General features: G+C 42.2%; 1 protein-coding gene across 7 annotated transcripts in view; it reads right to left on the reverse strand.

Moving 5' to 3' along the window:
• ralgapa1 (Ral GTPase activating protein catalytic subunit alpha 1) overlaps positions 1–27,898 on the reverse strand; it is a 137,758-nt gene that overhangs the window by 86,939 nt on the left and 22,921 nt on the right. For 4 of the 7 annotated variants that reach the window (XM_079692204.1, XM_079692203.1, XM_079692205.1 and 1 more), the window contains 22 exons: positions 27,428–27,574; positions 21,826–23,658; positions 19,292–19,416; positions 18,904–19,138; positions 18,520–18,705; positions 17,891–18,055; positions 17,616–17,809; positions 17,426–17,524; positions 14,350–14,505; positions 13,391–13,519; positions 13,134–13,259; positions 11,091–11,149; positions 10,677–10,785; positions 7,298–7,408; positions 6,823–6,891; positions 6,603–6,740; positions 5,432–5,615; positions 3,524–3,642; positions 2,917–3,036; positions 1,592–2,225; positions 645–760; positions 251–375 (listed from right to left, as the gene is read on the reverse strand). In XM_079692204.1, coding sequence (XP_079548330.1) covers positions 251–375; positions 645–760; positions 1,592–2,225; positions 2,917–3,036; positions 3,524–3,642; positions 5,432–5,615; positions 6,603–6,740; positions 6,823–6,891; positions 7,298–7,408; positions 10,677–10,785; positions 11,091–11,149; positions 13,134–13,259; positions 13,391–13,519; positions 14,350–14,505; positions 17,426–17,524; positions 17,616–17,809; positions 17,891–18,055; positions 18,520–18,705; positions 18,904–19,138; positions 19,292–19,416; positions 21,826–23,658; positions 27,428–27,574 — 5,179 coding nt within the window. The remainder of the gene's footprint in view (positions 1–250; positions 376–644; positions 761–1,591; positions 2,226–2,916; positions 3,037–3,523; positions 3,643–5,431; positions 5,616–6,602; positions 6,741–6,822; positions 6,892–7,297; positions 7,409–10,676; positions 10,786–11,090; positions 11,150–13,133; positions 13,260–13,390; positions 13,520–14,349; positions 14,506–17,425; positions 17,525–17,615; positions 17,810–17,890; positions 18,056–18,519; positions 18,706–18,903; positions 19,139–19,291; positions 19,417–21,825; positions 23,659–27,427; positions 27,575–27,898) is intronic. The other 3 variants (XM_079692208.1, XM_079692207.1, XM_079692209.1) reach the window with 3 other exon arrangements.

A 27,898-nucleotide genomic window follows, 5' to 3' on the forward strand; every position in this document is an offset into this window, starting at 1 on the left:
TGCCCATCCCTAATTTAGACTTTCCTTTTTGAGAAGGCTTATAGGGCTGGCTCAGGCTAACCTTGAATCCGCCCATAGTTATGCTGATATAGGCTTAAGACTTTCCATATTTATTATATATATATATATATATATATATATATATCTATTCGGATATGAATACCTCTGATAGACTTTCACTACTCTTTATCTCTATGCATTCTGTACCCTGTTACTAACTGTGCGTGCGTGTGTGTGTGCCTCCCCTCACCTCTTCTCCCAGGAATTGAGGCCCAGGATGTTGATGAGCAGTCTGCAGTAGTAGAAGGCGGACTGAGGCGTCTCTGTGTCCGGCTCCGGCTGCTGCACAGCCCTCATGTTCAGATCCTCTCCTCTCTGACACATTCAACAGTTCAAGAATAAACAAATGTTAGGGAGGAAAATATAAAATGCATTACAATTAAATAGAAATGTATTTTATATGCGAGAGCTATGAGTGAGAGACTATTTTTAGCGACGTAATCTGTTTTAAAGCAGGACTGCAAAGGACATTTTCAGTCGAATAGCTTCAGAAAATGTTCATAGAGACTGGAAACAGCACATTCTGATGTTTTTGCTTTGGATTCAAAGATTGAAAAAGATAATAAATATTGGACACAACATACATGGAGGACAAACTCTCTTTCGGCAGCACTCTGCTTCAGGATGGCGTTGATCACGTCGTTCTCTTGCTTTTCTGACACACACGCTGGAGGAGGGGCCGGGATGTTGAGCGGCATGCCTAAGGACCAATCAGGGGACAAAGATTTCATTCTCTTTGAAGATCCAGGACAACAGATGCAATTGACAGTAACACGTTCCTATATTTATACAGGACTAGTTGAGGGATGTCAATCTGGAGATTTCTCAATGAAACTCTGCCTCAATAGTTTGTTGAGGAACAGAAAAGTCAGTGATGCATGTTAAGGGATTTCTGAGTAAATTACTAGTCATTTAGATATACATAATTTAAGTAGATCTTAAGTCACTGCTACAGTAGGTCACATTAGTAAAAGCTGTGAAACTCATCCAAATTCTCAGGTGGCGCCTCTGTTTTGGCATGAAGACATATGTTTATGGAGAGTCTACATTCACAAGACATGTGGTAAAATGGCTCTGGGCTTATGTTGCCGTTGTTTTACTTTGGAGAGAGCGGCTCCTAAAATTGTTGCAGAGCTCTGTACTTAAGGTTACAATTATTCCAACTTTGAATACCGCTGACCTTTTAATGTGCAGCAAGTCAGATGACAGATGTGCATTGCAAGCTAACAGGGAAGTTAACCATAGACACAATATTTAACTAGCAGTTACATTTGCAGTCTTTGGGAGAGTTTGGCAGAACTGACATGCAGCCTGAACACTTCCGTGTCCTGTTTGAATCAACGTGTTATTCTCCAGCTAGCTAGTTTTTCAGTCAATGTAGCTAAAAAGAGTTCATGATAATGCATGTTTGCCCAGTATTTGTTTTATCGTAAAACCTAGACTTCAGATTGAGTAACTAATGCAGAACATTTCTAATAGGAAGTCCATAGTGTGTGTGTGTGTGTGTGTGTGTGTGTGTGTGTGTGTGTACCTGCTCTTTGTAGACACTCGGGGCTCGAGTACCCCAGGTACTGCAGCATTTCATCCAGCGAGTCGTCCCCCTCCCTCAGCGAGTCCCACGCTGGCACCGCCTCCCGACACACCCGTTTAGCCAATGGCGGTGCGGGAAACTGCTCTAGGCCCGACTCGCCCTGATCCCGCTCTCCATCCATCCTATGCTCTATCCCCTCCTCCTCTTCTTCTTCTTCATCATCTTCTCCATCTCCCATCCCCTCCTCTGTGTCTTTCCTCTCCTCCTCTCCTTCCTCCTCCCCCTCCCCATGTAACTCCTGCCTTTCACCCTCCGTCCCTCTCCGTCCCTCCTCTGCTACCTCGATATCCTCCTGCCCCCCCTCCTCTTCGCTGTCTTCTTTCTTCAGTCCCATCTTTTTCGCCGGACCTCCCGGTGGAGTGCGCAAATGAAGATTGCCGCCGTGAGGGGATTGGCTGTGTGGCATGAATGTGTGTGTGGGGCTGTTCGGGGGGCAGGGCGGGGGTCCGTAGAGAACGGCAGAGTCCCAGGAGTGTTTCCCCGCCACGTCTCGGATGATGACGCGGACGCAGGCGGGGGCGGAGGACAAACCGGCCGTCATCCCGCCTCCTGGAACACCGGATTCTGAGCGGATCTGGGACAAAGAGGAAAACAGTGTTTAGACTAACGACGACCAAATATGAATGGTATACTTTTTTCAAACAACCACACATCTCAACTGCCCTAAAACAACACTTCTTGGGAATGTTTTGGTGTCTTCCTCATAGTTACACCTTCTTTACACTTTTATCAGAAAAGCTAAGATGATTTTAACTTGATCAATCAACTCAGGGTAGAGAGGGTTTATTTAATATAAAATAATAACAAACAATTACACAAATGTACACTACACAAGGCTTATAATGAAAAACAAAAAAATAAACACTAAAACATAGTATATCGCTATCAGCTAAATTGCTACGGCAAATTGGTTTCGATATTGGCCAAAAGATGACTCAAAACATCTCTATTGGCTGAGATTGTGACATGTGTGCATCTCTAATAAAAAAAACTAAGTTCTAAAAGGACCGGAAGCAAAAGCTACTTAGCCAGCTTGTCGGTCGGTCGTTTTGCGGTTACATTCTGTACCAGTTGCGGCGTCATTAAGGCAATTAACAAAAGAAAATATGCAATGTAGGCATGTTAACTTGCTAAGTAACATTTCCATTCTTACAGTGGCTAAATACAAATGAAGACGCTTTAACTACCATGATGTTCAGATAATGTTAGTGGCTGTTGCGTTTGATGTCAGATTTCTCCAGCCCCTTTCTTTTGATTGAGGTTACCTGATACACGGAGAGCAGCGTGGAGCCGTTCAGAACCAGGAACTGCAGGTTAGGGGAATGGAAAAGCTCCGGTCCGAGATCTGCACTCTCACAGAACGGATTATCTTGGTTTTCACACACCTAGAACAACATAGAAAAGTGTGTTGTTACAGCAAAAGATGTAAGATCTGATTGAAGAATCAAGACTGGTTTATTATGTGTATTCCATGAAGGACAAACACGTCCCATCAGCATATCGATTGGTGAAGGAATGAGTCCTAAAACCAGGTAATGATTCAGCATAGTTGGACTTTCAGTTTTTTTTGCCTCGTTTTAATTCGATGTCTGAAACGAGATTGTTTGTTAATACCACTTTCTAAACAGGGTGGGTGCTAACAAGTGGCTAAATGAGACTCAACGGTTATCGGGCACATTTAACGGCATCATGCAAAACACAAAGAAAATCATCTCAGTGGTTTGGATTCCAAAGTTGTGTGACTATAAATTGGTGTTCCTGTTGGCTTTTTGTCGAGGAACCAGTGCAATGCTAACTTTTAGGTTGCCTACCTCCCTGCATCACTCAGTAGAGTACATCAGTCTGGCATTTTTAGCAACAATCCCACAGTACCTGGCTGGACAGAGTGGCAGGCCCTCCGGACATGGGGTAATGGCCTAGATGGTTGACTAAGTGTGTGATTACAGTACTGGCTGCGATGGAGACCAGGCCATGCTGAATTCGGCTTCGCACTGCAGAAAGAGGACACAGAGAACATGTTTTTTAGAACAATACATTTCAATCAGCAAATATTAGAAGTGTACAGTCTTTGTTTACTGTCTCTTTTTTAAAAGAACCTAATTGGTGTGTGGAGCGTTGAAAACAGAAAATACATTATTTTGCGAAGCGCTGGAGTAATTGGAATATTATTGTATATGTATTTTTAACATGATATCTAAGGAGAAGGATAAGGGCCATGAGCATTCTTTTTTTAATGAGATTAAAGACAGAATTCTGAGATTAATGTCAGAATTCCAAAAATATTATATTATTATATATTTTGGAATTCTTACTTTTTACACGGAATTCTGACTTTAATCTCATCTTTTACAAAAATGTTTGGTCTAATCTAAAAAATGTGGCCCTTATCCTTTTCCGTATATATACATTTTTCGTGAGATCACTAGACGCAAATAAACCCAGAAAAAAAATGGTGTTCTCACAAAACATTGATATATTCTTGTTGAACAAAAGATAATGACAAAAAATGCTTAAAGATGCGTTCAGACAAAACGCCCCACTGTGTAAAGACCTTTACTTTTTATACTTGCAAGTTAGGAGAAAACTTCAGGAATTACAGCGAGAAAACTAGGAAGAGGTCTAAAGAAACACATTCAGCTCGTACATACTTTGCCTCATGCTGAGCAGAAGCCAATGCCATCACACACTGTTCTGCCGGCAGATCCTGGCTAATCAACATCATTACACACACACTGTGACACACACACACACACACACTACAGCTTGTTATTGGCAGGGCTGTGTGTAGAGTACAGATATGTATTGACCAGACATTCTCAACATCTCCCTGAACCTCAGGAGAGCTTTAGGAGGAGGAAGGGTAAGGACATTTCAGTAAAAAATGAAAAATAATATTAGTGGAGATTGAAGCTAAAAGAATAACAGAAGAAAGGAAGTGAAGAAGAGAGGAGAAGCTTGGTCTATGGTGGTGCTCCGGTCATTAGCCGAGAACGCTGATCATGGTGGATCGCAGCAGGGGAACACACACACACACACACACACACACACACACACACACACACACACACACACACACACACACACACACACACACACACACACACACACACACACACACACACACACACACACACACACACACACACACACACACACACACACACACACACACACACACACACACACACACACACACACACACACACACACACACACACACACACACTTCAATGCATCACTTTACAAACAAGTATTCCCTTATTGAGGTAATCCAATAGTAACATTACTTCTATACTGTGTTACTAGTATTTGTAATGAAATACATTAAAGGTTTAGGGTAGGGTTTTTCAGAAATGAGGTGATTTAAAAAAAAATACTTACTATCTGAAAAATAACTTCATTTTTGAAAAATCATTGTATTTGAGGTGTAAGTACATTTTTATCCAATTTCTCATAATGATTCAATAAAAAAAAATCCCCTCATTTCTGAAAATAACTACAATTACGAAGAAATCACCTCAGTTATCAAAAATGGCAAGATTATCCCAAATGACCTACTTTTGATTTGGTAAAGGGGAACCATTTTTGAAAAATCACCATATTTATATATAAAAAAAAGAAAAAAAGATCCCAACCCTGCTGGATATAGGTTTTCTGCTGGTTGTATTTTTGTAATGTTTCTGATCGTGTGAAAATTAAAATACATATCCTCATGCTCATTCACAAAATAATCATGTAAATGTTGTGTTTTAGGTGTCCTCTGAGTGTGTGATATTCTACCTTCGGTGACAGGCTGCAGTTTGCTGGAGCGCTCAGAGTCAGGGCTGTGCAGCGGTTCTGGTTCTCGGAGGCTCTCTAGCGGCAGGAACGGGTCGTAATCCGGACTCAGCAGGTCGGACATCTGCAGCGGGTAATACTTAGGACTGTTGAACGACTGGGCTCCATACACACAGCCGTGTAACACCTGGAATATTTCAAAAGGAAAGGGACATCAGATTGAACTCCATTGAGCCTCATTAATAGCCCATGTTCAGCTTTACTTCCCTGATGCTTACACTTTATGTGAGAAGATAACACTTATCTTCAATATAGGATTAGTTTTGGGGGAATGTATGATTAACAGTGTGCTAAGTGTAAGTTATGACCAGGTTAACATTAATAACAGAATGTGAAGAGTGTTGCTGTTATAACAAATGCTTTTATGTATTGTATGCAGAGATATTGGGTGGCTGTGGCTCAGGAGGTAAATGGGTGTCTGGGGGTCAAACGTTGGTACTACAACTTCCATATCAGTATGTGACGTAATTCGGCCCAAAAATAATTTGCCCATTAAGAAACATTGGGAAAGAGACGTCAGTAAATTGCATAGTCAGGGCATTCTGGCTCCATGCGCATGAGCAACTTTCCTCCCGCCTACAACACTGTATCCAGTTCCCTTTAAACATCCTTTCAGTCAACATGTAAAACATGTAAAAAGGTCAGCAAATTGCTGCCCTCTTGTTACTCTAGATGGGGTAATAAATCCAACTGTACGAGTGTTTAGATTTTTTTTACGTTTTTGTGTGAGTGTTGGCAGATGAAGTTTGGTAGAAAGAAATGTGTTTTGGAGATAGAGCCGACATCTCTACGGCCGATATCTGCCGCACTCAGCAAGTCACATCAACACTATCTAAATTGATAACAAGCACTACATGTTAGAGCATTTCATTTTGATTATCGGTTCAATTGTCCCTTTAATATTAAATTACATGTTATTTGTTAGACGCTTTTATCCAAAGCGACTTACATACTCAATACTGTGGGGAATCTCCACAGGAACAATTTGAGGTGAAGTGTCTCAGGGACACAACGACATGCAGTGGGGTTTGAACCTGTGACCCCGTGATCCCAACACCAAGGCTCTATCCACTGCGCCACACTCCTCCTCCTATAGACACACAAACATTTGTACCTTATAAATACAGCTGAGCAGGGTCTTGGTGGGCTGCTCCTTCTCTGGGGGACTTCTGGTCTGAACAGGCTGGAGGAGAGTCTTTGGAGGCAGAGCCATCACCCAGTCCAGCAGACACAGCAGGAGGGACACCACCAGCTGACACACACAGGGTAAAAGGTGAGTTTCTAAGCAGAAAGAGGAATACAGTGAAAGATGGGAAAGTGAATGTGTGTGTTACCCTTTTATCCAGCTCATGAGGAGAAGTCTCCGTAGTAGGCAGCAAGTGTGTGATGGTGGCTATCAGAATCTAAGAACAAATCAAATCAGAGAAAAATTGTTTTTCTACATCAGAACTGTTACAATGATTACTTCTGGTTAGAATGTAATCATGTAAAAATAAATCCAAAAATATTATATTACATCTGACTTCATTTCTCACTAGATAATCTACACACCTATAATCAGAAATGGTTGGAATACAACTATAAGTGATAAACTACATTAGATAAAGACCTACTTGTTTATCTAAATATTTGCATATATATATATATATATTTCAGTATTATTTTTTTTATTATTTATTTCTCGAAAACTGTTACCAAACCAGATGTATCCATGATAATACAAGTATGCTGATTCTAATTGATTGATTCCATTTACAGAGATAAGAAATTAAACAAGTATTGAAATAATTCAAACAAATAAAGTCTCACCTCTACGATCTTCTTTGGAGTGTCGGGGGGGAATTCCTGAAGATAATCCACGTGGCTGATCAGGAGGTGCAGGATGTCCGACGCCACCAGGGCTACATTCTTATTGGGGTACTGCCAACACAATTAAATATGTGAGTTCATTCACAGGTTTTTGGAGCAAACGCATTATTTGATCCACTCATTTAGTATATATGATTCGGGAAACAAGTACTCTAATTTTTGGTACTCAATTAAAAGTATGAAAGTATTGGCTTAAAAGTATACTTAAGAAAGATTTGAATGCAGGTCTCTACTTGTAATTGTTTTACAATTAAAGGTGGGGTTGGTAAGTTTGAGAAACCGGCTCGAGATACAGTTTTTGTTATATTCCATGGAATGCTCTTAACATCCCGATAGCCATGAATATCTTAAGTGCTTTGACAAAAAATCCATTAAAAAAATGTCATCTGTGGAAGCCGTAGTACTGTAAAAAGCACGACCAATCATCTGAGCCGGCCCGGCTAAGATAACTGGATGGCCTACCTGCCTGTCAGCTTTCCATCTGTGCACAAACTTATCTCGTGCCTTCATTGGTCATCTGCATGTTCGTGTGTGTTGGAGTAGGGGCTCTGTAAGGAAGTGGCAGATTTTTTCTGGTTGTGTATTTTCAAATTCTAGCGCACTCCAGCTGGTTTCTCCAAAATTACCTACCCCACCTTTAAGGAATGCCACTTTTTTAAAGTATAACATCTGAGTTCTTCTTACACATCTTTTAGAACAAAACGTAAAATAATCCTGAATCTTCCATTTACCACATTTCTTATTTAAGGCATCTAACCAAAAAAAACATTTAAAAAGAAATTTACTTTAAAATAATGGAAGCTTAAGAGCTTAAAATGCTAACTCATTCCCGGGTTTTAGGACTCACTCCTGCATTAATCTATAATGCACAACTGCTTAATTTAACTGGGGCAGGGCAACAAATACATTTGTCATAATCCTATATTATCAAATCGAATTATTGTGATCCTTTATTCTTGTAATGTGTATCCATGGAACTGCCCCCCCCCCTACCTCAAGGAACTCCTCACCCCTCATACTTCCTTGCGGACCTCCCGCTCCAGCAAAACCAACCTCCTCAAACCCCCCAGGACCAAGCTCCGTACTATGGGAGACTGGGCTTTCTGCTCGGCTGCCCCCAGTCTGTGGAACGCTCTCCCCGAGCACATGAGAGCACCACAGACCGTGGAGGCCTTTAAAAAAGGCCTCAAAACCCATCTGTTCAATAGAGCCTTTTCCTAGACCTTTTATCTTATTACTACCCCTTTGTTATTTTATTGTTTGTTTTTACTGCTTTTTAATCATTCTACTGTGTTGTGTACAGTTTTGATTTTGTTCCATTCTAAATGCTTGTAGCACTTCGGGATCTGAACTCAGATATGAAGTGCATTAAATTAAACCCATTATTATTAATGTTATATATTATAAGGGTGTTAATCTTTCTTTTATTTATACAATAACATGCAGGTCAATTAGTGACAAGAGAAATAAATAAAAGATGCCACAATGAGGATTACAACATGGAAACTAAAAGTGCTTCTAGATACGAGGAGGAGCGGGTAGCGGGAACAAGACAGCGGGAAGTGGCTCCACATGGAAATAGGACAATCCCTACAGCTTTTTTTTATGTGTGTGAGATTGTGTGTGTGTGTGTGTGTGTTTGCATGTCACTGGGCCTGTGTGTGGGGCTACTGGCTGCTGGTATGAAGGCAAGAGATGCAAGTGGACAAGATGTGTGCACAGCTTGCAGCATTCCCTCTGGATTAGTGTCCTATCTGAAGGAGGACCAAACATATTGACTGTCCAGGGTTTGCTCCCAGGAGTCAGTGAATGCTAGTCTAGTGTGTGTGTGTGTGTGTGTGTGTGTGTGTGTGTGTGTGTGTGTGTGTGTGTGTGTGTGTGTGTGTGTGTGTGTGTGTGTGTGTGTGTGTGTGTGTGTGTGTGTGTGTGTGTGTGTGTGTGTGTGTGTGTATGTGTGTGTGTGTGTGTGATGCTGTAGCTGGCCATTGGCTGCCGATACACGGGCTAGGGATTCCAAGGTGGAAGAGGTATGTGTGTGTGTCCATCTAGAGCCACTTGGCGGCAGATGAGACAGTGAATGTTGGACAGTGTTTCTGATCCAGAGGCCTGAAACAGACAATACCAACTGAGGCAATTTACAAGAAGATGTTTGTTTATCACTCTTTGGCTACACAACACTAGCAATGCAACTCTCATTGTGTGGTATTAAACCATTGTTTAAATTACATTACATTACATTTAGCTGACGCTTTTATCCAAGAAAGTACATTCGACCAGGAAGATACAACCTTGAAGAAAACAGAATCATATAAGTACATCAGGTTTCATAGAGCCAAACATTTCAAGTGCTACTCAACTGGCTTTAGATAAGCCAGTCCTTTATTAGTGTGTAAGTGCGTGCTATAACTGCTTTAAAAAGAGGATTGTGAATTGCATTCAAGATGAAAAATATATCAGTATTTGTTTGTATTGGAAGTTTTTGTTATTATAACAGTTTATTAATATTACTAGTTATTGATGTCACACTCAGGGTTTGAATGAGGAAAGGTGTGCAGAGGAAAAATACAAGTCGTATTTGACTCTTCTTGATGATGTTCTAATTCACTCTTGAGTTGAGACAATGGTGAGATTAAAGATAATTGAGCATGGTGGATAATATTGTTATAATTATGCATACAAGAGCAACATTATCATGTTTTGACATTACATAATATCTGGTCATATCTGGGGGGGGTAGCGTCTGGCAGCGGAGAAACTGTGACGCGCTGGGACGACTGGGACTGTGACGGCTGCTAGTGGAGCCTCGCAGCAACTCTGCACCACAATCTGGTGCTGCTGAATTGGGACTACTAAATGAGTGAGACTCAAATATCAGAAGTTCCGAACAAGTTTTAATTTTAATTTTTACTTCATTTACTTTACTCAGGGTCATAGAGAGGAAACCAGTGTTAAGATGTTGAAAAGTTCATTAAACATAAAAACGCATTTCAAAGAAGTTGCGTTATTCTACATTTTGACACCAAGATTTTCTGATTTTACTGCAAATGTATATCGGTTCCAAATATCGGTTATCGGTCTCCTTGATTACTAATAATCGGTATCGGCCTTGAAAAAGCCATATCGGCCGATCCCTAATTAATATTAAAAAGAAATCTTGTTATCATTAAAAGATCATTTCATAACCTTAAAAATATCAGGGTATAAAAAAATATATATCTTGTTTGATAATATAAAAAGGTATTGGATTCCAAATGAAATGCAACCCTTCAATGACCATTAAATAAGCTATATTTTGAAGCTGCACAGAGTAGTCACTGACCTTCAGAGTGACGCAGATGACATTGAGAGCGTCTTTAATCTGCGGGTGCTGAGTCCCGTGAGCCAGCTCCTCACACAGCCAGATCCCCAGACTGCACAGAGCCACACACCTGAACACAAACACACTGTGAGCATGTGATGCTGTTATACACACACAGTAATAGATAGTCCTGCAAAACTCCACATATATGTAAACATGCTTTACACACGTAGATATTAGGAATATCAAATGTGGAAGAGCCCTAAAGCAAGCCAAGCATAAGGTGGATAACAACAGAGTGAAAACTAGGTTTTCCCTTCTGGAATTAATAATATACGTCTTCTTCTAAATGTTGGGGGACTAGAAACACATTTAAATAAAACGCTATCCAACTCTATACCACAAACTATGATATTAAAATAAGAAATATGTTACCTAGCAGGAGCAGAAGGTTCGTCCCTGGCAGAGGTCAGGATGGTTTTGATAATGTGCTCCTAAAAAGCAAAGCATACACAAAAACACAGTGAATTAACACAATACATATCTACATGCATGTAGCAACTTCTTCTACAGGTCCCACACACAAAGTTAGGTGTTTGTCACAAAAGCTCAAACTTGCATTGGTTTTTCAGATAGTAAGAAAAGTGATGCATGGGATTACATAAACGTTCACACACACTCGCTGGTCCGTCCCTCTGGTTGCTGCTAATGACCGCTCAGTGATTCAGAACAAGTATGTGCTTTGTAAGGAACCAGTGAGCGGGGCTGAGGTGCTGCCACGCATGGCATTATCTGTTTACACGGCGACAACAACAATAAGAACATCACTGCAATAGCTCTGGACTGGTACAAGAATGAGTAATGAGACATTAACCTAATAGTTTGGTTCTACAACCCCCCGCTGACAGCAGCCTGATGTGTTACAGGGTTTTGACTGACCTGGATTACACACAGAGATGGGGGCAGTTTTAAAGTATCCTGACATGTTAGAAGGTGGTAAGGATATTTTAATGATACAACTTTTACGTCATTACTGTTATCATCTTTCTACCTAGAGAATTGTTTTTGTTTGTTTATCAAAACCTTTCTTAGTAACTTTTTCTATAAAGCATATCTTCTTTTATAACAAACTCACAACCTGTTTGTTACATTGCTTTGTTGAGGACTCGATGCCGATTGGTCAATTTTTGCTCTTTTCGCTATCAGACCGCTGCCAAGGACAGCAGACTGTTGCCAAGGATAGCAGACCACTCTTAAGGACAGCAGACCATTGCTAAGGATAGCAGACCATTGCTAAGGATAGCAGACCGTTGCTAAGGATAGCAGACCGTTGCTTAGGATAGCAGACCGTTGCTAAGGATAGCAGATCCGTGGTTAAGGATAGCAAACCGCTGTTAAGGACAGCAGACCGTTGCTAAGAATAGCAGACCGTTGTTAAGGACAGCAGACCGTTGCTAAGGACAGCAGACCGTTGCTAAGGATAGCAGACCGCTGTTAAGGACAGCAGACCGTTACTAAGGACAGCAGACCGCTGTTAAGGACAGCAGACCGTTGCTAAGGATAGCAGACCGCTGTTAAGGACAGCAGACCGTTGCTAAGGACAGCAGACCGTTGCTAAGGATAGCCGACCGTTGCTAAGGATAGCCGACCATTGCTAAGGATAGCAGACCACCTTTAAGGATAGCAGACCGTTGCTAAGGAGGACGCAAACTCTGACTAGGGGTTTTGTGCAGTCAAATCAAGCTGCAGAAATAAGTCTGGTCAATTTAACATCAGTGGTCAAACAATGCTTCAACTTACTGTAAAGGTACAACCCTCAGTCAGTGCTCTAATCTTTCAAAATGACAGACTTTAAATGTTGTCCCTTTTAAATTTAAAGATCCCCTATTATACTGTTTTCATCAATATATCACAGGTCTCAGATATATACAAAACATGTCTCTAAAGTGTTTGGCTCGAAATACCAAACTGATCATTGCAGCATCCCATAATCCCCTCTGTTTCAGCCCTGTTTCAAAAGTGCTGATTCTCTTTACTTTAGATGAAAGATAAGGAGCCACTCCCCATGCCCCTCTGAGAGATATTTGGTTGGAAAAACCCCAATGGTGCTCTAGGAGGATAATCTATATTCAACCTTGGTTGGTGATTGGCTGATGGTTACACAAGTCAAAAACACGTTATGACATCAAAAAGTGGCCAAAATCTGATCAGCTCATTTTCAGACAGGTTTTTATATAAATGGATCAGGACAAAAAAGAGCGCAAATGTTTTTCAGAATCTCTTTACACAGAGGGGACACATGTTTATGTATAAAATACATGAACAAGTGGAGTTTGCATAATAGGGGACCTTTGAAGAAATTACACTCAAGTTAAATCTCCCAGTCACATAGCCAAGCAAAACATAAACATGGTCAACAAGTCACTAATGTATGGCCGATGCATCGGTTCATCCCTAATTATTATTGCTACTATCTACCTTGACGTCAGGGAACTTGGTGAGCACCACATCAGCTGTGGTGGGGTGGAGGGCTGGAAGCTCCTCGTAGAAGTTTGGGAAACATACCAGAGACCCCAGCAGGATCTGGGCCTCCACCCTGGGGGCCTGGGATAGAAGAGGCGGGGTGGGGAAAAGACACAAAGATAGAAGAAAGAAGGACACAGGAAATCATGACACATCTATGTAATATATACTATATAATAATTGCTGCACATGAGTGTGATCCTGTTTCTTACGTTGAGCGATGAGCATGCGGTGACTCTTGACGCTGCGATGATGAAGTCCAGGATCAACATGGTGGCTCCAGGGAGACCGATACTGAAGAAGCGGGGACTGCAGTGTTTTATGATGGTGTTCACAATGTCCTGCAGAAACATTATGTTGTTTCAAAAATACAGCTATAGACAGAAAAATATTCTGGCAATAAGTATGCAGTACAGTAGAGAAGACTTTTCAATAACAGATTGTACTGGACGAAACATAAATACATGTTTTTAAAAAGAGGCATGCTTTAAGTCAAAATATGTATTACATTGATTTGGCAAAATGCTCACGACAGATGTTACAAGCAATCCATTAGAGAGGATATGTTACATATTAAAGGCAGAATTTATTTGACAACATAAGGAGGCCCTTTATTAATTATGTTAAAGATTTGGATTTAACCGACGAAGAATTCGGCAACTAGTTGCAGTAACAACGCGAGCTTGTGGACTTATATATGTTTTCCTATACATTTTGAACCCTTAACAATTAATATACAGTACTCCACTGTGTACTCGATACATTTTTATTAATTTCCTTTTGTTTTTAGTTTGTCTCCTGTGTGAATGCAGCAAAAAATTGTGATTTATTTTTACCTTATAATTTAAAAGGCTGTATTTTATGTTGTTATACATTTAAATAAAAATATTGTGCAAAACAATATATATCACAATAGCAGTCATCATTTTTATATTTTTATATTCAGATAAAGCATTTTTGATTTTATATAAATGTTCCAGCATTTTCTAAACTCTAAAAGGCTGAATTTTTTAAACAAAGCATTGTGGAAAAAATATAAATAATATATAACAATAGCAGTGCCGGCTAGAGAGCATTTGCACAAACAAATCCCGGCTTGATCTGAATGGGTTTTTTTCTTATAAACTTTGCTCTACATAATTGTTTTGTCAGACAGCCACACACACTCCACCTGGTCTTGGTGCAGCAGTCCCTGGTGCATGATGTTGTAGAAGTGTGTGAGGAAGTCAGTGTTTGGGGAAACATCTTGCCGTCTCTTCATGATCCTGCAGATCAGCTTGTAGGCATGAAGCTTCCCTTGCTTGTAACGCTCAGTCAGCTTGGTGGCCTGGAGGAAACAAACCCAATAAATACATACGATGATAAACATCTCCAGGCAAGATAAAGGCTTAACTGGCCTGTTTGTGGATGCATAACTGTCTCTATGGATGTTTAAACTGTCTTTATGATTTTTAGCAAACAAATGCATTTTGAGTTCTGTTTATCAAAAGAAATACAATTAAAAACATGGCAAGCTTCTCCATGTCTTCTCCGAACTTCTCCCACACCCGCTGCTTTGCCTCGGCCACGGCTGAGGCTGCTGCCCTTCGGGCCTGTTGGTAACTTGCAACTGCCTTGGGAGTCCCCCGGGATAACAAATCCCTTAAGGCCTCCTTCTTCAGTCGGACGGCTTCCCTGACCACCGGTGTCCACAAGGAGGTTCGAGGGTTACCGCCCCTTGAGGCACCTAAGACCTTGAGACCACAGGTCCCCGCCGCGGCTTTGACAATAGAGGCTTTGAACACCACCCACTCTGGTTCAATGTCCCCAGCCTCCACAGGGATGCCCAAAAAGCTCCACAGGAGGTGTGAGTTGAAGGCCTCCTGGACTTGGGACTCCTCCAGACATTCCCAGTTCACCCGCACTACACGTTTGAGCATACTAGGTCTGTCCAGAGTAGGGATGGGTATCGTTAAGGTTTTAACGGTACTACTGATTTTATCGATACCGCCTATCGATCCGGTCCTTTTAACGGTACTCTTATCGGTTCTTTTGGAGAAAAAAACAAGGTAAACTAACTAAACAAATTGTGAACAAAACTAACATTGCTTTTTATTTAAATTAAATACAAAATATTTCACATAAAAAAACAAAACAAGTTTTTAACAAATCGTATTAAATAATCTGATGACAGAACTGTAAACAGAATAGCTGAAACTTTAACAAAATAAATAACTCAGTTACCTCTAATCATTAACCCATGTTTGTATAATGTAGTTAACTCTGTGTGTTGCTACTAGCATACATAACACCTGACATGGAAACGTTACTCGTGGATGGGGCTACAGAGCTACTAGAAAGACGGTCGAACCCGGTGCATTTCTCCGTCTGAATGTGGTGCACTTTTGCTAAATGTTTAGACAAATTGCTCGTGTTACCGCCCTTACATGCTAAATTCTTATTGCACTTTTGGTAACGGGCATTGTCCACATCGAGACTGGTAAAGTTTAACCACACCTCGGAACGCTTCTCTCCGCCATCTCCGCAGTGTGTGTGTGTGTGTGTGTGTGTGTGTGTGTGTGTGTGTGTGTGTGTGTGTGTGTGTGTGTGTGTGTGTGTGTGTGTGTGTGTGTGTGTGTGTGTGTGTGTGTGTGTGTGTGTGTGTGTGTGTGTGTGTGTGTGTGTGTGTGTGTGTGTGTGTGTGTGTGTGTGTGTGTGTGTGTGTGTGTGTGTTGCTGCATGTAGCAGCTGCGTGTGTGTAAACTGCCCCGCCCCCTCGCACAGAGACGGGGGAGAGAGAGATCTCGACTGGATTGGAAAGATCGAAAATACTAAAAATAATCATAGACGCATTTTGCAGTCTTTTTGCATACAACGGAGTTGGCGAAACTAAAACTGCAATATAATGCTTATGTAGCAATAATACATATGACATATTTTTTACATGTCTCCAGTACCGATAAAAAGACCGATAACGTCGGAGCTTAACGGTACCACAGTCTTTAATAATTCAGCGCCGGGGCCCGTTTAATACCGGGGCTCAGTTCCCATCCCTAGTCCAGAGGCTTCCCCCGCCACTCGACCCAACTCACCACCAGATGGCGATCAGTTGACAACTCCGCCCCTCTCTTTACCCGAGTGTCCAAAACATAAGGCCTCAGGTCCGATGATACGATAACAAAATCGATCATGGGCCTTCTGCCTAGGGTGCTCTGGTACCACGTACACTTATGAGCATCCTTATATTCGAACATGGTGTTTGTTATGGCCAATCCATGACTAGCACAGAAGTCCAGTAACAAACCACCACTCCGGTTCAGATCAGGGGGGCCGTTCCTCCCAATCACGCCCCTCCAAGTGTCTCCATCATTGCCCACATGTGCGTTGAAGTCTCCCAGCAAGACTAAGGAGTCCCCTTCAGGAGCCCCATACAGGACTCTTTCCAGGGTATCCAAGAAGGCTGTATACCCTGAACTGCTGTTGGGTGCATACTGTAAGCACACACAACAGGCAGAGTTTTCCCCCCCATAACCCGCAGGCGTAGGCTGGAATCCATCGATCTGATTGATTATTAGCGGAGCAAATGATCAAAATACTACGGAGGGAAGATATTTTCGTTTGGATTACTGGTCTGGGGGAAGCTCGCGAATGTGTGTGTGTATATGTGTGTGTGTGGTTGTGTAATTTTGCGTTTGTGTGTATTGTGTTTGTTTCCCGGGGAAAACCTGTGCGGTGACGTTAAATTACTCCGTTCTCCGCTTGTAATTATGCCGTCACAAGCTTCAAAGTTGTATTTGTCATCTGAATTTGCCGAAACAAGTTTAATATTCTGAAAGCCAAGACTTTGTTTAATTTAAATCAGATGAAAACAAACTGTAACGGACCTTGCCGTGTTATTTATGATTACTATACACCTTACATTCATAATTTCAGCGGAGGGAGGGGAAGCTGCGCTGCGGAACAGCGGAGTGGCGATTTGAGAGCTGTCATCTTCCCTTTACAAGCTTCAAAAATGTATTTATCGTGTAATTTTGGTAATAAAACTTTCATATTCTGAAAGCCAAGACTTTGTTTATTTAAAATCAAACAAAACAACCGAACCCCGAAAAACTATTTTCTTATGCAAATCCACGTTTATTTTGAAATGAGCTGTTGCGACTTCCGACTGATTTCAATAGAGCGGGTCACATATTAATATTGAATTAGTTGAAAATAAATGATTAAATTAAATATCAAGGGTCCTGTAGTGATCCCATGGTCAGGCCTACCTTAAAAAGCCAGGGTGTGAGGATTCTCAAAGGCGGGATCAGATCAGGGGGCCGGGGAGACGACTGGTTGTCCAGAGAAATGCCCAAATTATCTCTTATCTGGAAAGAAAACATACATTTTAAAAACTCTTAATAGAAAGTGTCCCATCTCAGTTAGTGATATAGTTATCAGTGTGTGTTGGTTACACACCTTGGCCAGGTTTTGCCACAGTTCACAAAGATAGTCGAAGACCTGAGCGTGGATCTCTGGGTCTTTGATTGTGTTGACGTCGCCCAGGATACCCAGCATCCGTCGCCACATTACCGTGGCAACATCTGCGTGCCATCCGGTCAGAGAGCCACCCGCCATGACGCTGCAGTCCTCGCTTGGGAACTCACTGGTTTCTATAACCGGTTAATGAAAGGATCAGTTAGTGTTGCTCAGATAAAGAAGTATATATTTGAGAGTGTTTGAGTTTTTCTTACCCAGGTCATCTGGAGTCTGCAGCATTGAGTTGTGGAGCTTCTGGTCCAGCTGTAGGTGTGAGTGGGAGTGTGTGTGGTCAGCGTGGTCTGCTGTCAGCGTGGCCGGGGAGGGTGTCTGGGAGCGAGAGCCCCCGAGGGAATGCATGGGAGACGCACTTTCAGAACCTGGACAAAGATTTATATATTACACACATGAGGAGAGGAAAGACACAGTTGAAAAACTGTCCAGGAGACAGAATTACTTGCTAAATTCAGGATGTACTGGCTAAAATGTAGAGCTGCTTCTAAAGTGATTGAAATGTGAATGATGGGTGTTGAAAATCTGACACTACACCTCATTGCTGGCTTTAAAAGTTCAATTTAGACATTAATCAAATCATAAAAGATATGTCATATTTTTCAGAGAAACTCCCTCTGAAGGGAAAACAGGGATTTTAGTCTTTGCAGATAGTTTACATGCACAAAGACCTATATAACACAGTACAGGAAACGGAACCCCCTCAATAAGCATAATAGGGCCCCTTTAATTTAAACAATTATATATAAATTAACATCCACGGTGTATGATATGTATGTAATGTTTAGTCTGTGGATATTAAGCTTTAAGACAGATCTCTATGAGTGAATACCAGTGACAGTGACGGTGTGGCTGAGGCTGCTGGTCTCCGAGTCGATGTGAAGTGTCGTTAAACTTGCTACTTCGTGTTCGTCCCCGACCCCGCCTCCTCCCAGGCTGTCCTGGTCCAATGAGCTTCCTCGCCCTCCTCCCCCAGATCCACCTCCTCCTCCACCAGCTTCTGAACTGTAAGTGAAGTCTACAACAAAGGACAAAGTTGATCATTATAAAAGTTCTTTCTTTGGGGTTAGGACTCATTCCCTGCACCATCTTATTTATAATACAGTCATAACTGTGGACAAATATTAGGGAGATAGGTCCGGAAGTACATGAGATAATCTGCAGACAGATCATGGACAACCAATCAGCGGAGGAAAAAACGGGTGTAGTTCCTTACTGTCAAACTTGCAGGTGGAGTACTGAAAGGCGTTGAAGGAGTCTGATTGGCTGTCTGAGCTGACGACATCAGAGCCACTGGCACTCGCAGGGGACGTCCACTCTGAGGGAACGCCCGGGTCATCGATAGGCCGGTGATCGTCTGAGGCCCGAAATCCAGGACTGTGACCTGCCTCCAGGAGCTCCGGCAGGTCCCGGGGAACCTCCAGGCTTCCTGGGCTGCTGCCACGGCGACCCTGTGTGTCGAAAAGAATAAAAAGCACAGTTTTAATGTATTTCCCTGTGCTCGGCTTTAGTAAATCACACACTGTTTTTCAATCATCCGCCGCGATTGGTTGCTCTTTTTCTTTTTCTTTTATTTAAACTCGAAATCAGTGTGTGTTACTCACGGCTGTTCCTTTGGCCCTTAGTCTCTCCTGGATAAACTCATCCATGAGGTCGGAGAAGTTTGGGTTGGTGCTTCCCACGTCACTGGAGACGGGACGAGCCTTATGGACCACCTCCTCTTTGTTAGCTAGAGGCAGATATAGGTTGATAGTCAAAGATGGAGGGTTCCACAATACACAAAAGCACAAAAATGATGAAAAAACGTATGAAAATAAACTTAGTTCCATGATATAATCAAGTCTTATTTGCTGATGTTTGCTAAAATAATATATGTGAACCAGAATATCAGGGATAAGATGTCATTTTGAAGTCATTGCTGCTGATAATTATATTAAATTTTACAATATCCATATAACAAATGGTATTTTTTGTCTTAAATGTAATAACCGTCCTGATGTGTATGTACTGTAGGCCTTGGAAGTAAGCCAAAAGACTGATTGTTAAATAAAAGCAACAACGCAGCAGGCAAACCCACCAGAGAAGCAATGCAGGAGTTAATTCACACCATGCACGGAGAGAGATTCACCTTGTTAGGGCCGAACGGGCAGCACATCGGGAGCTACATTAGTGCAGTTATGTTGACCATGTTGTTGTTAGCTTGGTAGCAATGACAGCAGTCAGTGTGAGTGTATGAACTCAGAGCAGAGAGCAGTAAACTATCACAAATGAGAAGAGCTTTAATACGATGCCTACTGAACAGACTGATGTTTAAAGCCTAAACCTGAGTCTGATCATCCAGACCTAAACACCAGGGAGTCGATCAATACATCTTAGTTATTACATCTGTACTCTGCTGCCCCCTAGCTGAGGAAAATGTCACCTTGTTGCACAGTTTCAGTTCAGATTAAAGGAACCTCCACTTGCTACGGAACAAGACAGGCTGCGTTCAAACTCAATATGTACTGAAAAGTGTACTAAACATCACTCAGTGGAGAAGCTAGCCTGTTCTCAAACACAGAGGCTAGTGCAACACTTGCTTTTAGTCTTTTGAGTTGTGGCTGTGTTATTATCAAGCATTAACATTACAGTATATCTCCCTTACAAGAGTAACAGATTACATAATCAGGATACCAACAAAAAAAAAGGTAACTGTATTACCTTCCATACATTTAAATCTTGTTAATAAAATATTAAAAAAATAGAGATAACTAGCAGGATTACAATGTGGTTTTGTAATCTCATGAGCATAGATCATCCATTTTAGTGCTATGATCTGTGTAGTTGTGTGGTTGAGTGGTTGACTCCAACTGTGTTCATAGAACTAGGATCAGGCATAACAGTTAGCTTGCCGAGTTTAAGAGGTTTAACACACAGCCAGACAGACAAGCAGACAGTCAGAGCACATCATATCTGCATGGAGTAACAGACTAATGTGATTGCAAAAATATACAATTCAAGTTCAATATTGATTGATTGAAAAGTCCTGTTAAATAATATTTTTCTACTTTGGCAAATTCCACACATCTGGCACAAAAGTAGACAAATTATAAGCTGTTTGTAGGAAATAAGGAAGGGGAAAAGGGTCCTTGGAAACAGTAATTCCACATCAAGACAGATTTAGGAGATGAATTGCTGTGCTATCGAACCTGTGATCTTATCGACAAAATCATTTAAACCAAGCTCTGAAGCCAGAGATGAGAAAAAGCTGTAGTGAAAATGCCTTATCACGAATCAATTGTGCATTTCTCATGTTGTATAATATCTCATGGCATTTGTATTCCTAAGTGTACACCTATTCTTATGGATTCAAATTATGTGTGTATAAGTGAGGAATAATAAATATTCTCACAGGTCCAATGCTGCACTCTAGTGGCTTAAGAATGAACTGCATGTTCACATATAAACTAATGTTTGCTACTCTAAAATCATTATGCTTTTATTACTTTATAAGCGATATACTTTTTTGTTTGAGTACACGAATAAGAAAGCTCGGATGGTATATGCAACAAAAACGTTTGCGTGCTTTCTGTCACCTCTCATGTAAAGACAAGTCTGTTTTTCTATTTATCTGAAATGCTATATTTGCTAGACTGTCGTTTTTTTTTGTAAACTGCCATGTCCTCCCATGCAGCTGAAGAGGGGGCCGGACTCTGGGGAGGAGGGCGAAGGAGGCGCGAGGAGGCCGCATGCAACATCGAGTAGAGGGCGGAGGTGGTGGAGAAGAGGGGAATGAAGGAGAGAAAGTTAAAAAAATCCCAAAGCCCTTAGAAGGAAGAGGATAGGAGGAGGAAGGGAGAGGGAGGGGGCTTCCGAGGTAAAGGAACAGGTGGGAAGGTATGGGAGTAAGGGGATGGGGGTCCTTGAGAGGAGGCAGGCTGGAGGGGGGGCTACGTTCAAGAGGAAAAACATCAACAAGGAGTTTGAATTTCAGTCCAGCAGCAAGATGATGAGTGTCAGCCAAAAAACAACAACATCATTCCATCATTACAAACCAGTTAAAAAACAGCCAAAAAGAAAAAGAGAGTTGCTGGTGTTTGTGAGTATGTCTTTCCAGAAGTTGTGTCCTTTGTGACGGTTCGTTCGTTGCAACCCTCACCTGTCGTCTTTCGACCAAAGTAGCCCAGGACGTGGGAGTACAGGTCCCTTAGCGACGCGTCACCCATGGCGGCGCGTCCCTGCCTCTGGGGCGAAGAGCCTTGGGAGGACCCCTGGCCTCGGGGCCGTGGCTTCGAAGACAAAGCGTGGACGACAGACTTATAAACGCCGCCGAGAAGAGCCCCCTGGTGGTGTCGTGAGGCGGTGCTGCCGGGCTCCTGTGAGCGTGAGCGGGAAGCTCGCGATCGCAAGGCGGAGCGTCCCAGGCGCCCGCGAACTCCTGACGACACGCCGGAGAAACCTGAGCTGCTGGACGCCAGCTCTGCGTGAGCCTCGGAGCCCGGGTTGGATCCCGAGCAGGATCCGGGGCTTTGCTTGTCCTTGTCCCCTCCAGTTCCAGTCCAGTTTTCCAGCCCCCCACTATTTGCGGCATTTCCTGACCCGCAGTTATCCGTAAAAGTCCCAGAGGCTGATTTGTCATGCACCCCTGCTTTGTGGCTACTAATCCCAGTCACAGCGCCAAACTTACCTGAGCCTCCTACTCCCTGCTTCGCCCCTGAGCCCGCTCCAGCTCCGGATCCCACCCTCTCCCCGGCAGAGTTGCTGTATGTATGGAAGTGACTGAGGCGCCGCAGCCTGGCTTTCCAGTGGGCCTCTTTACTCTCCAGGGGGTTGTGGAACTGCACAGACTCAGTAGAGGGCCGGAAGCTGACATGAACACCACCGGAGTGCCTCTTGGCGCTACTCCGGGATATTTTAGTTTTTGTCGGGTCTGAAGTTTGGGGAGTTGGATTTGATTCGGTGCTGGATCCTATGTTAGTGTCATGTTTTATTAAAATAGACCCATCCTCTTTTTTCTCTTCAACTGTTTCCCTTAATCCATCACATTTCCCTTCTGCTCCTTCTGCTTTCCCTGTACTTCCTGCTCCCTTTTTATCCGCAGCTTGTCTTTCTAAGCTAGCATTGCCCTTAGCGTTGGGTGAAGGCCACTGACACTGCAACTCCAGACACTCATAGATGCTTCGCTCCTCGCCTTCATTCTCCTCAGTGGAGTCCACACTGCTGTGCCTCACTGATTTACTTACCTGTCTGTCCTCCCTCACCACTTGTCTCACCTCTCCTGCCTGACCCGTGTATTCCATTTGTGTTCTAGCGATTCCTGTTTGAACTGTCAAAGTTACAACACTGTTTTCTACTACATGACCAGGAACTTCTCCCTCTGCTGCTCCTTCCTTTTTCTCATTTCCTTTGCTAGTGAGGTAGTCCCTAATTGAGGAGAATAAATCGTCTTCCTCAACCCCGGCCCCCATTTCCCCTTCCTCTATATCAATCTCTTTTTCAGATGACAAGGCAAATGCTGAATCCCAGTCGCTAACCCAATCTGAACTAGAACCTCTGCTTTCAGAGCCAATCTGCTGCCAGAACTGCTCGTAATCACTAGCATTTTCTGGTCCCTCTGAGGGCGACGAGACAACGCCACTGGACAAGGTTAAAGGGGAGGGGGAGTGGGTGAGGGGTTGTGAGAGTTCACGAGCTGCGTGGCTGCTGACTGCGAGTAAAGAAGAAGTTGTGGAGAGGTGTTGGTGGGGGGGGTTTTGGATCGAAGTGGGATTCGTTTCGGGGTCGTCACCTTTGACCCGCTCAGCGATGAAGGGCTCCATGACGTCAGAGGCACTGCTGCTCCTCGGGAGGGAGGAAGGGGCGGCGGCTTCCAGGTCACAAGCCACTCCCTGGAAGACCTCCGAGCAGGAAGTGGGAGGAGCCTCGTCGCTCTGGGAAGAGTGGCGCATCCGAGAGGAGCGGGTTGTCAGCGTGATCGGCGGGTCCTCGAGGTCTGGGGGTTGGAGGAAGATGGAGGAAAGGGAGTTAGGTTAGTGCAGGGCTATGAGGGAGAGGAGACATGTAAACTCAAATATACACACACACAGTTATGAAATGAACAAAGACCAAAAAAAGACACCTAAAATTAAATATTGCAAACGCATAGAGCCCAAAACATAAAGTAAATATGAATAGTATTCCTTTGATTCTTTGTGGTGGGCAGTAAATAAGCACATTTACTCAAATGATGTGCTTCTGTACTTGAGGTAATTTTCTTGAGTATTTTCCATTTCCTGCTACCAATTAGTTCTACTCCACTACAATTCAGAGGTGAATATTCACTTTTTACACCGCTTAACTTACTTAACTCCACCTAACTTAAAGAGCAACTTGCAGGTTTTTTTTTTTTACTAGATTCATGCTTAACCTTGCCCGAAAATTACAATTAAAAAAGTTAATGCAGGATTGTATATGTTTTACGAGACATAAGGGCAGGAATTCAGAGGGGAAGGAGCCGTTTTGAGCTCTGATACTAAAAACTGCTTTTTTCTTGGACTCCTTCTCCGCCCAATCCGCGGTAGTAGTTTGTAGTTGGTTTGAGCGGTTGTGATTTAGTGAGCTGGTATTTTTTCGGTAATTTTACATTGTATTTCACCATTTGTAATCATGGCGAGCTTGAGTTTGTGCAAGTTGCAAAAACTCCAGCCTGTCAGGACATCGAGTCCACAGTTTCCCTAACAGGAAGCTTGCCGGTGGGCGTGTCTGAAACTCAACCAACAACCAATTACATGAATCTCCCACCCCGGACACACAAGCACGCGGTTTGATTGGCTAGAGCTTGTAATGGCATATGATTTGACGCCGTGTGGACGGGCCATTACGGCGTGCGTTGAAGCTTCAACGCTTCTGCCCATTCACTTTGAATGGGGTGACGTCACGCTTTTCCGAACTGCATTGTGGTTCCATCGCTTCGCTTTGCTCGTGTTGCTCGCTTCAAAAGTTGAGCAAAGTTCAACTTTTCAAGCTTCGACGGAAGCGTCAGTCAATCAAATCATATGCCAGTACAAGCTCTAGCCAATCAAACCGCGTGCTTGTGTGTCCGGGGCGGGAGATTCATGTGATTGGTTGTTAGTCGAGTTTCAGACGTGTGGACGCTGCGTATGACGTAGTGTGCAGTTGCAGTTGAGTTAGGTAACGCGAGATACGGCTGATACTTGCACATTAGTTTCTGTTATGGATCAGTATCAACTTTACAATGTTGTGATGTGACCGACGTTAGCTAACATTAACTGTAGCTAACGCCGGTCACTCACCAAGACAGCTGCCCTGTTCTCCACTGGTTCTCCACACACCACAACTCTATTTCTCTCCGATGGCCATTATTTCTTCTAATCCTTGGCTGCTCCTGGTCTCTTGGCCGCCTAGCAGGCTCATAATTATAAGGTTGTGGTCCGTCATATGCATAGAAATATACATTTTCAACCTCTTCTGTGTCAAAACTAGCATTGTGATCCATGTTTATTAATACGTTAGACCGGCCGCTCTCCCCCATGTGACGTCACACGCGGTGGGTGGTCTTCTTTTATGCGAAAGTAAAAATGTCTCACATAAAACGACGCCAGATGTCACTGTAGTGTTTATTTCTGTAAAAAAAATAATAAATCTAGTGTATACATCATTTTCCTACACATTTATTCACTGGGGTCTCTAACCTGCAAGTTGCTCTTTAGGTTGGTTTGAATATTAAGATAGTGTAAAAAAGTATAATCAACAAACAGTTAAGCATGATTATTTGGGATGCATAATTACAGGTTAGGACAAACGTTGATCCTTTAATAAAATTACTATCCGGCAGTATTTAGACTAGGAAAAATAAGATCAACCAGATGCAACATTTAAGTTAAGTAAATGTGTTTTTGCAGCTATAATCCAACAATAAAATCTAACTTTTGCGTAATGATTTAGTGATAACACTTTACTTTACAGTACTTTTTCTTAAGATTTTGAATGCAGGGCATTTACTTTTCAAATGTGTCATTGCTACTTTTAAGTAGAAAAAAGTCCTTTGTCACCTCTGGGGGTTCAACAATTTTAGAATTTCATTTTTATTATATATATGAAAAAAATAATTATATTATCATTTGAAGATAATTTAGTCAACAGCTCTCGATCCTTATTTGATTTAGCCTAAAAGTGAAATCAAATATAAATAGGATTCAGGGCAGCGTGGTGGCTGTGATAGCAAACAATAAATCGCATTTTGGATTTGTACGGAAAATATGTTAAGCTTATTATTTTACTAGCCTGTAAAAACATTTGCTATGTCAATTTGGCATAATTCACTTGAATAGAGTTTAAAAAAAGGCAACTTTTAGAGAGCCTGAATGATCTTTTAGACCTCATGACAAAACGCACACAAACAATAAGGAAAATCATCGTTAGAAAATTAATCTATCAGAAGATGATAAAGTAAAAGCATCACCATGGCATACAAAAAAGAAGGGGATTGAATAAAATTCCATCCCAAGAATACAAGGCAAATGAAACTTCACACACATCTGTAATAGAGAACTCAATGAAGAGGGCGTAGAAACAAAGTTGATATAAATGCTTGCCATTTGAAATGTACGAAGGCAGCAGGAGTTAAAGGACAGAGGGACGTGCATGTGAGCAGGGCAGTTAGCAGGGGACAAGCAAGCAGACTGGAACACTGGCAAGTGTCATGCATCAAGTCAACAGAAACAGAGACATACACAACCTATGTTCAACTACCTATACAATCAATAATCATTTATATCACTGTCAATCAAAAACAAATGATTTACTTGTATTTTTATACATACGTAGTGTTGTAATATATAATTGAATGAAAAACTGGTAAGAGAAATCAGAGGGCTGTTCTATTATGAAATAATTTTTGAATGATTGGCTTTAAATCAGAATAGTTTTTTACACTTATCTGAAGCATTGACAAAGCTGCTGTCACAGTGAGTGTGTGCATTTTCTCTCTGCTGTTATCACACTGTGAGCACTCTCTGCTCCTACAGTGGTGACCCTACCCACTGTCTCACGTGACTCCTCAAGAAACTGGGTATGGTTCAGAGAAATGCCTTTCCTTAACAAGTGCAGACTATTGTCATGGATTAGATGTGCTGTTGCTCACTTGCTAACTGCTAACAGCTTGTGCCCATTTCTTGACTGTAAATATAAAGTTCCTCTGTTTTCTTTGCCTTTTCAGCGGCATTTGATTCATGGTAAACATCCACGCTGGAATTACGGGATGAAGTTTAGGTCCAACTTGGTTATGTGATTTATTTGTGATGAATTATTTTAGAAAAAACAGTTAATGCATATCTTTGACTACCAACTGCAGATGTCATTCTAAAGGGTCGGCGAGTCCATTTTTTATTCTCTCATTTGGCAAAATTCAAGTTTACCACCAAATGCTAAAACAAAAACGTACAAAATTGGGGAACTGTGTAGAAGAAAGGTTAAAAACAGTATTGAGACAAAAGGCCATTCAACAAAAGAACTATGATCATCCATATTTCACATGCAAACTAAACAAAGAGAGTATTTCACCAGAAAAATACATATTTGATGTCAAAGCATTAAAGAATCACACTGTAACAGGTCCAAGAGGGAAGGACTTTATGATTCCATGCAAACTGTTCCACTAATGAAACAAATACAATCGATAGAGACAAGAGGACAGACATAACGTTTCAATCTCTGACAGACGAAGAGAACGCAGCCAGGCAGGCAGTGCAAAGAGAGTGTACCTGCCAGCTGGTCAGCAAGGGGGGGTAGTAAAGGGTGGTGGTGGTGGAGGAGGACAGGAAGAGGCGGAGCCAGAGTGGGAGCACTCTTAGCACTGCGGATAAAGGCTGAGGACAGCAGAGAGTCCCCCGTAGAGCAGCTACGCAGCGCTGCAAGAGGGGGGAGAAGAGACGAGGAAGGGACAGAATAAAAGGGGGGAGAGTGTGAGACAGGAGAGGAAGCAAATGAGAGGAATGTGGAAGAGGTGAGGGGACGGAAAGTGGATGTATGGGCGAGGATGGGAATGTGAAAGGGATGACAACATGAAGAGAAAATAGAGATTTAAATATAGGAAAGATGACGGTTAAAAGGGAGGAAATAGAATGACACAGGGAAAGGGAAGGATCTGGAGGGAAGACGGGGGGAGGCGTGGCAGCTCGATGCACTACAGCTCATGTCTCCTCTTATAACCACAATACTCCACATTTGTCAGA

The sequence above is a fragment of the Notothenia rossii genome (genome assembly GCF_949606895.1).
Source record: "Notothenia rossii genome assembly, chromosome: 7".
NCBI classification, from domain to species: Eukaryota; Metazoa; Chordata; class Actinopteri; order Perciformes; family Nototheniidae; genus Notothenia; species Notothenia rossii.